This window comes from Chelonoidis abingdonii, chromosome 1 (assembly GCF_003597395.2).
Source record: "Chelonoidis abingdonii isolate Lonesome George chromosome 1, CheloAbing_2.0, whole genome shotgun sequence".
NCBI lineage: Eukaryota > Metazoa > Chordata > Testudines > Testudinidae > Chelonoidis > Chelonoidis abingdonii.
The window spans coordinates 26,793,092-26,807,778 of NC_133769.1; the positions used below are offsets into that span (position 1 = coordinate 26,793,092).

Consider the following 14,687-nt stretch of genomic DNA (forward strand, 5'->3'; position numbering starts at 1 on the left):
TAGAATCTAATTGATCTTTTGGTTATCTTGTATAAGACTCCAGGGAAGGGGAGTACTCACCAGGGAATTGGTGGGGGGAGAAGGGGGAGAGAAACCTGATCTCTCTGTGTTGTGTTTCAAGGCATTGAAGCACGGTATTCTTTCCTAGTGTCCCCAGGGCGGGAAGAATCTGGGAGGAAGAAAGGAGGGGGGAGGGAAATGGTTTATTCCCCTTTGTTGTGAGACTCAAGGAATCTGAGTCTTGGGGTCCCCCGGGGAGGTTTTGGGGAGACCAGAGCTTATCAGGGGCTCTACCCTAAGTCCTGATTGGTGGCAGTGCTATCGGATCTAAGCTGGTAATTAAGCTTAGAGGATTCATGCTGGTACCCAATATTTTGGATGCTAAGGTCCAGATTTGGGAATTATACCATGACAGTAGAATACAAGTGTGGAAAATTAAAATTATATGAAACTTTATCAGTTACTTAAATTAACTTTATATGACCTGGAGTTCAGTGCCTTGTTTACTTGTGTCTCCCTCTTTATAATAAAGATGAGTTTTCTATACTTGGTCTTGGTAAATTTATTGGTACACTTCTACCTCGATATAACGCTGTCCTTGGGAGCCAAAAAATCTTACCGCGTTATAGGTGAAACCGTGTTATATTGAATTTGCTTTGATCCACCGGAATGCGCAGCCCCGCCCCCTTGGAGCACTGCTTTACCGCATTATATCCAAATTCGTGTTGTATCGGGTGGTGTTATATCAAGATAGCAGTGTATTGCAACAGCAGTTGTGTCCAGGAACTAACAGCAGGTTTATCAGTATTGTATTTGAGAACTGTTTTGTTCATTTACACACAGCAATGTACTGCAACTGTTAAATAGCAGTTTAATGTTTTTTTACTTCAGAAGGAAAATATAGTGTAATTATTGGTGTTAGTGATAAGGTGATATTTCTTTAGATACCAATATAGAAATGATATATTTTTAAATAGATGATCCAGAGCTGTACAATTCAGATCTGAATGTAGATTTGAGGATCTCCAGAGTCTGAGAGGAGTCAGACCCAACATTCCAGTTTAGGTGCATCTGTTTTTTTTAAAAGCTCCGCTGATTCAATTTTTCTATAACAAACTTTTGCAGTACTATCAACTGCATTTAACTTACCTTTAAAGTTTGGGTCAAGTAGCAGTTTGGACCAGCATACCCGGGATCACAGATACACTGTTTTTTCAGGCAGTCTCCATGGCCTCTACAGTTGTCCAAACAACCAGGTCCCAGATAGAAATTGTCAATGGCCCATTGAATATCTGAGAACTTCTGATAGAACCTAAACCTCACTGGACTATACATACAAGAATGAAGAAAAACAGATAAAGATAAAAAGATAACTTTACACAAATGAAAAATGTACACTATATACATACACTTATGAACAGCACTGCACGGAGTAATAAATCATAAGACGCTTTTGTAACAGGAGATATGTTAATTAAAATGTTTCTTTAGGGCATATCATTCCTCTAATTGACACTGAGCATTCCATTTTAACATGTTGTTATTTAAACTATACTAGATTATAACTAAATAACATGCAAATTTCTTGTTTTCATTTTAAAGAAGTTTTATTTTCTTTTAAACCAGAAGGAGATGTTTCATCTGAACTCCAGTATAAATCTTCTGATTTAGGCCCTAATCCTGTGAGTAGTCCCACTGAATACAAATAATATTTATGGCATAAAATCAGACACATTTAGGATCAGGGCCTTTTAATATGATGTCTAGCATTCTGTTGCCCTATGTTTATAGAAAGCCAAATCTCTTCTATTGTTCCTTTGAAAGTGCGTCATCTAGCAAAACTGTATTAAGGAGAAGAGAGAAGCCACAAAGAAACATGAAATCTGATATGGATCTCTTGTTTCTAGGGTGGTATGGGCTGGAGTGCTGCAAAAGCAGATTACTCAGTTGCTGGAAAGGAAGAATTTTTCAGTGCTTTCCAGCAAACTCTTCTGGAGTGGAGCTTTGAAGACAACCTCTTCCAACCCTTTTCTGTAAAAGACAAAGTTGCTGTGACATGAGCACATTGAAAAAAAGAACAGGAAAAAATGGAGCTGGGGGGGATTCTTGAATTTTGGAGGACATCCTAGGAAAAAAAGATGTCAGTAGGAACATAAATACCCAGTCAATCTGAAGAGTGGTTCAATCCTGGAAAGTGACTGTAAATGTTGCATCATAAGAGTCTGTGTTCATTCTGTCTCTGTCATGTTTACTCATTTTACAAGTAAATAGCCCCCCCCTCCCCCAGTTTCTAGCTCTGTAAACTCAACCAAGTATCTTAAACCAAAATTGTGCTCTTTCTGGCTCACCATAAAGATTCAAGTATCAGAGAGGTAGCCGTGTTAGTCTGGATCTGTAAAAGCAGCAAAGAATCCTGTGGCACCTTATAGACTAACAGACGTTTTGTAGCATGAGCTTTCGTGGGTGAATACCCACTTCGTCAGATGGATTCTTTGCTGCTTTTACATAAAGATTCAGTGGGCCAAACTCTGCCCTTAGTTACAGCTGTGCACCTGTATTGCTGAAACACATATGCAATCAGAATCTAGTTAAAAATCCCATTGGTGTTGCACAAGCCAGAATAGAATCCAGCCCGTTCTCACAGAGCAATGTTGGCCCTGGATAGAAAACGGGAGCATAAATGAATAAACCCCTTTTTAAAATCACTCAGCACTTAGGACTCCGAATAGACAAAGAGGCCCCAACTGAGCAAGATTCTTAAGCACATGCCTTACTTTAAGCACACAAATAGTTCTGTTGACATTAATAGGACTACTCAGGTCTTACAATGAGGTCTATGCTTACGTACCTTGCTGAACTGAGACCATGGAACAGATCTTTTGCATAAGGAAGTGTACACATAGCATGGTTTTCAGACTATTTACTCCCCCCTTTAATTCTGCACTGAACCCAAGATACTGTGAGTAGTTGTTTCATACTTACTTGCCCACGAGGTTTTCAGGCAATGAATAAGTTATCCTCTTCCATCCTTTCGTTGCAAAGAAGACAGAGGGCTGTGAAATACTCCCAGAGCATTTTGGATCTGCAGGTAAGCACTGAGGAACTAAATAGCTCCAACTCACGCCAAAGTCAGTGGAATATTGCACATGGACTTGATTCTGTGCAATTTTTTCTGAAGTTTTACATCCAACAGAAATCTAATATACATAAAAGCATATGTAAGTTGGTATTGTAATAGTTCTTACTATCAGTAAAGAACTGGAGGGATGATTACAGTTTAAAGATTTTTCAGCAAGAAAGTTGATTGGAGGTTATGCTTTAAGTTACAGTAGTAACAGTTAGCAGCACTAATATAGCACTTGTCATCCATAAATCTCATTAATCCCAATGTGCAAATAGGGAAACTGAGTCCAAAATCCTACTAAAATCAAGGGACCCTGATCTCATGACTCCCAAGTCTGGTGCATTATCCATCAAATCATGGTACCTCCCATGCAAGCTGCACTCATCCTATTTTTATCCCACTGCAGCAAAAGTTAAGATACTAACATTCCACAGGGGAATGTTGAATAAAGGGTGACATTTCCCTCTTAGTGAAAAGTCCATGACAAGGTGGAAGTTGCCATACCAACTTACAGTGATTCAGTAGCTCCAAATCCTCATTAAAGGAATGTGGAGGGAAAGTGGCTGCTTTTTCAACCCACATGCTGGAACAGTGACCACAAAGGAAGCGTAGCTATATTCTAGCCCTGTAGCCTGTTGGTGGGCTCACCCAACCCCCAAGGAGCAAACAACATGAAGCTCAATTACTCCGACTTTGTGTGGTGACAAGTGAATTATCTGATGTGTAAATTTTGGTTAGTTGTCGCTTCATTAATCATAAATGACAAAACACACTTGGTGTATCCATAACAAATCCCATCGCTGCATCATGTTCTCACACCTACACCATTGGAACCAGAACTCAGGATTATCTTTGTACCCTGTCAATAACATTAACACTGACAGCCTGCTGGTAGGTCACCACTGGAGGGTGACATAATAACAATATGTGAGCAGTGCCACTCCTTTCAGTAGGGGGAAGTGGTGCAGACATCCTGGTCTATGCAACACATATCAGGCTGTTCCTTGTAAATCTGTCCTGCTCTGAGGAAAACAGGCTGTTTTAGTATAATTATGCAGAATATTTAGATTATAAAGATTTTACCTTGAACTGCATAATCCAGCTTTCTGTAGGAGTTAGGTCATGGGTGACCGCATAAACTTCTCTGCCATCATGGCTACCACAGATCATAACACCATCAGGAGAATCACAGAATCTTTCAATTGAGCAATCATCATGGAACAGCCAATGTTCATTTACTTGAAAACAAATATGAAAGTCAATATTGTCAGGGGCGGCTCCAGGTACCAGTGTTCCAAGCACGTGCCTGGGGTGGCAAGCCGCGGAGGGCGCTCTGCTGGCGTCGCAAGTGTGGCAGCCAGGGTATCTTTGGCGGCTTGCCTGTGGAGGGTCCGCTGGTCTCATGGCTTTGGTGGACCTCCCGCAGGTGTGACTGCGGAGGGTCCACTGGTCCTGCAGCTTCAGCGGACCCTCCGTGCTTGGGGTGGCAAAATGTCTAGAGCTGCCCCTGAATATTGTATAACTGCAATATTACCTATAGAAAACAGTAAAGTGTTAACCACTAAAGATGAGCAATGGATTAAGTCTTTAACTATTGTGCAAACTATTTAGTATTGTTCTTTGAAAAATTCCAGAGTACTTTAGTATCCACCATTCCCATATATCTATACTTAACATTCAGAACAGCCCATGCTATTCTCTTACCATAAACCTCTCCATATAATTCTCAATGCATAAGAATTAAGGACCTGAGAATTGCTCACAATGTTTTGCAATTATGTGGCATACATGACATTGTTGTCTTATTATATAATAATACAGTACTAAATAATATTCTCTTCTTAAAACAAAGTGAAGATCCTGCAATTGACTCTGTGTGGGCAAACCCCTGTAAGTTGAATTGAAATCTGTGAATGCAGAAGTCTGCAAATGTGGAGTCAGTTGCAGAATCAGAGCACGTGTGACCAAAGCAATACCACAGTATCTTCAACTAATTAGTCCCACTAGCATGCACAAATATTTTCTTATTTATATTTTACTAGCTGTAACTCAACAACTTAATCCCCTGGGTAAGTATTTTAAAAATCGTTGCTAGCAAATGTTTGCAAAATAGGAAACAAATACTCAGTGTAGGAAATCCTTTTAGAATAATGTGGCATTCAGTCAAATAATATTTGTTCCTGGAAACAATAACAGAAAATTCTGCTGTGCTACATGGTGCAGAAATCAGAAAAAAAATCTAGACAATTCTTTTTCTTTGCAGAGAAATGTCTCATAAGTGATTTCACTAGTAAGAAACCATTTTGTATAAAATATTGGTTATTTGAAAAACTGACTGCAAGATTTCTTTAAAATTTGTATTTCCTCCACGCCACATTTACTTCCCCCTTTCCCTCCACGCACAGTTTGTAGATTTAAAAGCAGTTTGTTAAATGTTGTTGCCATCATGGCTACCACAGATCATAACACCATCAGGAGAATCACAGAATCTTTCAATTGAGCAATCATCATGGAACAGCCAATGTTCATTCACTTGAAAACAAATATGAAAGTCAATATTGTCAGGGGCGGCTCCAGGCACCAGCGTTCCAAGCGCGTGCTTGGGGTGGCAAGCCGCGGGGGGCACTCTGACATCCATTGTGGTGAGACCAACAAAATCAGATTTAGAAGTAGCTGTACTGACTTCTTGCTCTTTAGGTCTGATCAATATCAAATTTTTACCTGTCGTTTTGTCTTCTGTAAACATATCAAAAGCGATCCTCCCAATGGGTCCTGCATCTGCAGGAGAGCGTTCGTGTTGTGGGAGTGGAGCACTGCTGAAAGTGTCTAACATCACTGTCCTCTGATCAGCAGAGCCAGATATCAGCACATTGTCAATAGCCCAGTCATTCTGATCTAAACCGTCATGTTTAGGTTGCCACCAGCGGAAACGGGTTCCGAGAGCTTTGGCCTCATAAGGGAGGAGAATGTTTACAAAGCTAAAATGTAATAATGGAGATAAGTCATGTGACAGCCACATTTTAATCTCTTGAATTTTGAAAAGAAAAAACAAAGTTTTAAATAAGTAGTTGAATGGGGCTTTTAAACAACGCTGGGCCAGATTCTTTGACCAAATCCATCCTATTTGCCCTAGGGTGCAAAGGGGCGGAATCTAACCCTAGCTCTCCCTGCTGGAGATTTCCTCACTGTAGGAGACTCCTCAATGGACCCAGAGCCTTTAAGACTGGTTCTTATTTCATTGTCCCAGCAGTATGTGGCACAGGCGGTGTATTATGAGTGGAAAGGGACAGCGAAGAAGAGTAGCCAGAGTATGGTGTGTACTGGGTATGCTTAAGTGGACAGTCCCTTTAGGGAACACTGCCAGTAATGCAGGTTTAGCCTAGCCCCATGGCTGCTCTAACTTGCTCCAGAGCCAGGCAGAGAATCAGGGAGTCATAACCATTTCAAGAAATTATATGCTGAAATGGAATCAAGATATTAATTTGATGTTAATGTTAATCAAGATGTTTATTTTCAAGCTGGAGACATTGATCATATAACAATGTTTTATTGCAATTACCTTATTTCCTTTATAGCAAAGGACTAATGCAGACCTGGGTTAAAATGGCATTGATTCCTTGTAGTATTAGGAAGTAATTCATTAGTGCACAGAAGGCCAGTCCATCATTTAAGTCCCACTTCAGCATTAAAATAAGACTTAAATGTTTAGACAACAGATCTGCTTTGTGCTTTAGCAAATCAGAAATCAGAAGATAAATAAATGTATGTTAAAAATAGTATAGACTTTTATAAATCAAATTAACTCTTCTGACTAGCTATAGTTTTACTTTAACATTTACTGGTGAATAATGGTCAACCATGCACCAGTGTAACTGGCCGTCACACACTTGATCTTATTAAATGGATGGTATACTCCTTTAATGTTTGAAGCCCAATCCTGCCAACACTTACACACATGCCTATCTGTAAACACACAAGTTAATCAGGTATATAAATGTTTGCAAGATTATTTACACACAGCAATATTAGCAATCGGGGCAGATTCTTTATGAAAAATCCAAAAGAACGAATTAGTAGAAGTATATATTTACAAACCCAGGTTTGCTGAACTGGTCATAGAAAATTTCCATTAAGAGGTTCCAAGTAATGCCACCATTCACAGAGTATTCCAGGAGAACTCCTTGGTTCCGATTGTTAGGAGTTATCAGACATCCATACATGAAATAAAACTGGATGAATTCTGCATTAGTCAAGTTTAAATCCACTGTCACTAATAAACGGCTGCATCCCTAAAAAAAAAGAAAAGAAAACATATTTTTGTTGGTGCGGCTGTTCAGTTAAGATAATTCCTGGGCTGTGATACTTTCAATGAATATATTTCTGAAAAATACATTTAATTATTTCATTACTCAGTTGTTTTATGGGAATTAAGTGGCATTTTAAAAGGCCAATCCTCTTAATGGGAAGGCTCCATAACACTGAACCAAAATAATTACAGAATCAGAGGACCATAGAAATGTAATACTGGAAGGGACCTTGACAGGACATCCACTTCCCTGCACAGAGGTAGGACTAAGGCCTTGGCTACACTCAGGGGAAATTTGATGTAAGCTATGCAATTTGAGTGATGTGCAGGGCCGGCTCCAGGCCACAGTGCGCCAAGCGCGTGCTTGGGGTGGCATGCCGCGGGGGGTGCTCTGCTGGTTGCTGGGAGGGTGGCAGGTGGTTCTGGTGGACCTCCTGCAGGCGTGGCTCCGGACGGTCCGCTGGTCCCTTGGCTCTGGTGTACCTCCCGTAGACACGCCTGCGGTAGCTCCACCAGAGCCGTGGGACCAGCAGACCGTCCGCAGAAATGCCTGTGGGAGGTCCACCGGAGCCGCAGGACCGGCGAGCGGCAGAGTGCCCCACACGGCGTGCTGTCGTGCTTGGGGAGGTGAAATTGCTAGAGCCGGCTCTGGTGACGTGAATAGAGTAACTCAAATCGACCTAGCTTAGATCTACTTAGATCTACTTACTGCGGGGTCCACACTATGCGATGTCGACTCCCCCACTCTTCTCGATCAAGTCAAGTACAGGAGCTGACGGGAGAGTGATCTGCAGTCGATTTAGTGGGTGAAGACCCACTAAATTGACCGTTGATGCATCAATCACTGTTCGTTGATCCCCCCGGTAAGTGTAGGCAAGCCCCAAATATTATCTAGACCATCTCTGACAGGTGTTTGTCTAGCCTGTTCTAACCTGTGGATGAATGTAATTTGTTCCAGTGCTTAATTACCCTTATAGTTACTGAGTTTTTCCTTATTTTAACCTAAATCTCCTTTGCTGCAATTTAAGTCTACTACTTCTTGTCTTGTCCTCAGGGGATAAGTAGAACAATTTATCGCCCTCCTTTTTATACCAGTATTTTATGTGCTTGAACACTGTTATCATGTCCCCTCTCAATCTTCTCTTCTCCAGTCTAAACATATCTAATTTTTTCAATCTTCCCTTATAGGTCATGTTTTCCTGACCTTTAATCATTTTTGTTGCTCTCCTATGGACTTTCTCCAATTTGTCTCTCTTTTAAAATGTAAACGATTATTTACAATTTAATAATTTTGCCAGAGAAATGGAACATACCATATCCTTTTTTTATCACAAGTGTCATATGTAAGATTTTTTTTAACTTGTGAAGGAGATCTAACTTTATGTACATACACACAGAGCAAAATTTTGCACCTGCAGCTTTGCATGTCTAACTAACTGAACTGCAGGCTGCAAAGGTTGTTAGATGCCATCTCTCTATTTACTTATACCCAGAACTGATTGTGGCTGAAAAACTTCAGGCAAGAAAATTAGAGATCAGTTTGAGACTCTTAGAAAATTAGGACCATAATGTCATTCATTGCTCTTTTAAAACAAAAATGGTTTTGCTTTAGATCAGTAATTCTTAATTAGTTAATATTGTCAAAGCTCTATGGACATGAAAAGGGCTAGACTACATACTGATAAATGGACTAATTCTACCTTGTAAAAGCTTTAAAATATTACGAGTCTACAGTTCAGTTTGAAGTCCTATGTAACACCACAATAATTAATGCTAAAACAGAATAGTTAATGACCTGATCTGCAAACTTAATTTCAATTAATTTCCATTTTGAAAGATGTGCACTGTGGATTTACTGTCACAAATTGCTATCTATATTTATATGTTTACAATATTCAGGATCCACTGTATCTTTCTTTTCTTAAATCTAGATTACAAAAATCCTTATCCCCATCTTTTCAACACTGGCTGGAATAAAACACTTCAACTAACACAAAAGTCAGTCTGGTGTGTGTAGACCCTCAGGAGACAGAACAATTTTAATAGATTATTTTTACACCTTCTCTAATACAACTGTATTTTATGAATCACTCAGGCTGCCCGGTGCATTCATGTGGTGTCAACTAACTCTTAATGGGAAAAGGCAGTGAAAAGTTACTGCTTTCTGTTTTTAGAAAATAATATAGGTCTGAGACTCAGTTCTAAATATACATTAAATAGCCCCCAAAACAAGTATGTTTAGACTTTTTTAAAGCTATATTAATATGTACATGCAGCCTAGATAGTAGCAGCACCAGACCCTGTACAAATTATTTTTGCCAGAAGTACAAATAATCTGTATGAGCAGGCCATTGGTGAATGAGTGGATACAAACACTTCAATACCATGGACTGTGCCTTGGTCTGTAGGCTCAATTCTGGAGCTGCCCTCTACAGCTTGTTTCAAAGAGCCTGCACATTGACCTCTCCTTGGGTGCTGGAGATGGGATGAGCTGAAAGAGATGTATCCAGTTCTCCGTAGTGTTTCTGGCAGGCACCAGTACAGAGTCTGCCAGAACTTGATCCCCATCAAGGAAGTAAATATATGTTTTACATTTATTTCTAATACCTTTTTTAGGTTACTGATTTATTCAGTTTTCTAAATTAATCACATCAAAGAGTTAACCGCAGAGTTAAACACCAACCCCGCTGAAATGAAGAGCCATTCCTGATGCCACAGCTCCACAGACTGTGCTCAGTTTCCCTCCATTTACTGTTAGCCAGTTCTGATTAGATGGAGCTCGATTGAAGTTGTCTTTAAGTTGTGTTGGAAGGGATGCCTCTGGCTCATCACAGTAGAGCCCACCCCAGTGTTCATCACAGCTGCAAAGACAACAAACGCAGAGTAAACTCATTTGGAAATGTTTTCTACACCAAGACTTAAAATCATTTTATTCCAGCCCAGGGGAGCAAGAGGCCATTTGTCTCACCTACAAGCACATGCTTGGAGGAGTCGCCCTGCTGTTTCTTTCTGAAGCTGTTACTGTTTAACAGGATATGTTAATTGTGTAAAGACCTGCATGCGCACGGTTTAAATTCAAGCTGATAATACACCAGGTACATACAACATGTCTAACACCAAGCTTTAGCATTAAAAGAAACGGTATTTTGGTAGACAAATCTAATCATGATAGCATGCCAAGCCTAAGCAAATAAGTTTAACCATCTTTTGGTGCTAGAACTGTATATGGACGGGAAGCAGAAGCAGCAGACAGCACATCTCTCAGCCTGCACTGCTTCCTGCAGCCCTCATTGTCCTGGAGTGGCAAACTGAGGCCTGTGGAAGCCGCGATCGGCCGAACCTGTGGACGTGTCAGGTAAACAAACTGGCCCAGCCCGCCAGGGTGCTTACTCTGGCGGGCTGCATGCCAAAGGTTGCCAATCCCTGACCTAGAGGATAGAACAGCTTGTACACTGCCTTTGGGCAACAGGGAGCTGGGGGAAGGATTAGCACCATCTCTGTCTAAATTCTCTAAACCACATTGTAATCAGCATGGGCATGTATCTCTAAGGAAAATCTGGCCCGCAGGAAGTCGGAGGGGATTCACTCACACACTCCAACATGTCCATCTATCCCTCCTCTTAGAATTTTATTTCCCAAGTGATGCTGGTGCCGCTCTCTGTTTCAAAGAAGAAATTCTGCTTTTATTTCAAAATAATACCTCTTCCAAGCAATTTCCTTGAAATCACACACTAAAATGGGAATGAAAAATCTACAGCACTACCTACCAGAGGGAAACAGCTATACTTACACACAGTTCCCTTGTGTGCACCTCCCATGGCCACTGCACATATCTATACAGCCATCGCCAATGTAGACATTGTCTATAGCCCATGTTTGCTGCTTGTCAAATGGAGCGGGCTGGTGCCAGCGGAAACGAGTTGCTTGAGACCTTTGGGAAAGCAAAAAAAAAATACAAAGGTAACTCTTCCAGCTGTGCTAAACCCTATTTTGATTAAAAGGAAATACGACTGTATGTTCACCCAAACCTGGACCATATTTATAAAGATGATTTATTTACTAACTGAACAAACAAGGGCTGGCTCAAGTGAATTACTGAGCCACTTAATAGGGCCCTCTGCTTGTAAGGCCAAATGTTCACTATGTAGCTTCTCTTCTCACCCTTGCAAAGCTGCTTTTCTGTGCCTGGAGGACAAAGGGAATTAGTCCCAAAGAAACAATGAGATGATACAGCTCATCATAATGAGCAATGGTCTCATGACACCCGCTGTCTAATCACTGTCAAGTTTTTCTGTGCATTACAGCAGAGGGGAGATTTAAGGAGGGGTCTGAAGGAGAATAATGAGGAGGATGTTTATAGGGAGCTCATCCCATGCATAAGGCACAGCATGACAAAGTATGAAGATGCTTGCTGAAAATTTTTAAAATGGGCAATCAAGATAGGCATCATTAGAGGAATAAAGGTGGGGGTCAATGTATCAAGAGCACCTTAAAGACAAAAGGTACAGCAGGGATAGGCCACAAAGGTCCTTAAAAATAAAGACAAGTAGTTTGAGTTTAATTCAGTATAGAAGGGGGAGAAAATGGAGGTATGACATGGCCGAAGGGATACGCAAAGAATTTCACACTGAAACTGTAGCCAGTTCCTGGCGGAGTGGGGTCCTGTATGCTGTAGGTTTAGCAGTATTGTCTGAACTGTCCAAACCAAAATGCCAAATACAAACAATCTTGACTTTGAGAGAAGTCTGGATCTAGATCCACATCAAGAGGAAAATTGTATTCCCACTGAAGGCAATGAGAGGGCTAGGATTTCGTCCTTAGTTAGGCAGAGCCTGCTTGAAAGTGATCTGAACACAAGGTGCATGCTAAAAAATAGACATTTTTTGTGACTTCTCATCAGTGTAGTTTCCAAACTGATTTAGTATATGTTTTGCTGTACTTAGGCAGTAGATGGCAGCATCAAACTACATGTTGCTTTACTCTGAGCACAAAAATAAACCACCTATTACCAAGTAACAGAAGAAGGTTTGTGCAGAAGAAAAATAATTCTTTTTTGGCTGGGTCAGTGATTGATATCAGTTTTACCCTAACTTTTAAAAGAAAATAATTAAACATTTTACTGGGAACTGGTACTGATAATTTCCCAGTTCAAAAATTAAATAAATTTAGTTTCAGAGTTTCTGAATTCACCAATATCAATCTGGAGCTTGTAGAGGATGACTCAATGTGGAGTTATCAAGGTCTCATGAATCATAATCAATATACTCTTGAAATCATCCACAATTCCAGAAAATTGTCTATTCTGTTTCCAATCTACAGTTCTGTCTGATATTCATTAAATCTAAGATAAAGGCTGTTTTATTTTCCTACTCTTCCATTTTTAGGTACAATCCCTTATCTATGAAGAAATGCTTTTTTTATACATACAAGAAAATGTTTTATTTCTCTGAATCTCTACTATTTTAAACGTCTTTATATTAGTTATTTAATAGCTTGTTGTAATATATGTGGTGGGACTGGAAAAGAATTAGATAATCCAAAACAGTTACTCTCTCATGAGTAAACTCATAACGTTCAGAGGTTTTAACTACTGCGATGATCTCTAATTTAGACCCAACATGGGTGAGCTAATCTGTGAGGTTTCTCTGAGAAAGCCCATGTAGAATGTTTGAGTTTCTTCTTCTTTTTTTTAATCATGAGGAAGATCTTGTGAAAAAAACACAAACCCTGAGTCTCAGGTTTGGCGACTTCTATGACTTTTTATGGAATCTAGCAAGTGAATGGTTCTCCTGGGAGAACCTTTATATTTTGATTTACATTTTAAAATCAAATCTGAGAAATAAGAAATAACTATTCACAGTCTCATCTAGGCCACAAGTTACGTAGCACTCTGGAGTATATAAACCCCAGAAGGCCCCATATGGATACTGTGCTCTAGGCCAAATTATTGGATAGACTGACTGGCAAGTTGCATAAAATGCCCAGAAAAATGAGCTATTAAACCACTGGGAGGAGCAAAGCAGCGCAAAGAACAGAGTGCTTTTGTAAATGAGATGCCTCACCCTCCTAGCAGTACTAGTTCCTATTCTAAATCCCAGACCCTCTTCCTCCTGGGATCCTAGGGCTGTAATAACCCTTCTCTCACCCAACCCTTGTCTTAAATAATAAAGACAACTTTGTGGTGTGTGATTGTGGTGGGAGGTCTCCTACCACTGACTGTAGCATATGGCAAGAGGCAAAGCTATTGGTCTAAGCGGAGCAATGGTAGCTGTGGGGTCAGTCAAAGAGAGTCTGACTTAATCCTAGGGTTCTTTTCAGATCCAGATTACATTGGGTTGGAATGTCCATGGAACCCATTATCTTGATTCAACCCCTGAGAACCCTTTTCTCCAAAAAAAAAAAAAAAAAAAAAAAGATGTGAACTTTAAACATTTAACAATGTTGCCAATTAATTACGCAAAATATATATGTAAAGCAATAGAAACGGTTTGCCAGACTAGATGAGGCCAACAGACAGTGAGATATACAAATAATACTGCCTTATGAATTGTGACAAAGTTCCTCCTCTACCTTGGTGGGTCCTGCACTTCTTGGCAGATTTGCTCACCTCAGTGATCTTCCCCACAGTCTGGGTCAACTCCTCCTGTGTCTGATCAGGAGTTGGGAGGTTTAGGGGGAACCCGGGCCGCCCTCTACTCCAGGTTCCAGCCCAGGCCCTGTGGATCGCAGCTGTCTATAGTACCTCCTGTAACAGCTGCATGACAGTTACAACCCTGGGCTACTTCCCCATGGCCTCCTCCAAACACCTTCTTTATCCTCACCACAGGATCTTCCTCCTGATGTCTGATAATGCTTGTCTCCTAAATCCTCCAGCAGTACACGCTCTCACTCTCAGCTCCTTGCCTTCATGCTCCCAGCTCCCCTCCCACTCAACTCCTTCTCCTCTGCTCCTCCTTGCCTGACTGGAGTGAGCTCCTTTCAAACCCAGGTGCCCTGATTAAGACATGCCTGATTTGGCTGCAGGTGTTCTAATTAAAGTAGCTATCTCCACTGCCTTCTAGAAAGGTCTTAATTGGCTCCAGGTGCCTTGATTAACCTGGAGCAACTGCCATTTGGTTACCATGGTCCTAGGGATTTGTTAAGCCTGGGGCTAACATACCTGTTTCTCAGTACTTTACAGTAGCCATCTGGCCTTGCCCCATCACAGAATATACTTAAAGACACTGGATGCCTCAGTTGGTTAATAATAGGACGTGG

The 14,687-nt window shown here is 40.7% G+C and overlaps 2 protein-coding genes across 2 annotated transcripts in view; one reads left to right on the plus strand and one right to left on the minus strand.

Annotated features, from left to right (window-relative positions):
* Window positions 1-14,687, plus strand: part of PMPCB (peptidase, mitochondrial processing subunit beta) — a 267,948-nt gene that overhangs the window by 182,723 nt on the left and 70,538 nt on the right. The gene's annotated exons all lie outside the window — the stretch shown is intronic.
* The window catches only part of RELN (reelin), a 468,247-nt gene that overhangs the window by 33,222 nt on the left and 420,338 nt on the right, over window positions 1-14,687 (minus strand). Inside the window, exons 47-53 of the mRNA XM_032796143.2 lie at window positions 11,221-11,361; window positions 10,114-10,291; window positions 7,220-7,413; window positions 5,846-6,102; window positions 4,208-4,362; window positions 2,983-3,197; window positions 1,150-1,327 (exon numbers count right to left, since the gene is read on the minus strand). Of these exons, the coding sequence (XP_032652034.1) occupies window positions 1,150-1,327; window positions 2,983-3,197; window positions 4,208-4,362; window positions 5,846-6,102; window positions 7,220-7,413; window positions 10,114-10,291; window positions 11,221-11,361 (1,318 nt within the window). The remainder of the gene's footprint in view (window positions 1-1,149; window positions 1,328-2,982; window positions 3,198-4,207; window positions 4,363-5,845; window positions 6,103-7,219; window positions 7,414-10,113; window positions 10,292-11,220; window positions 11,362-14,687) is intronic.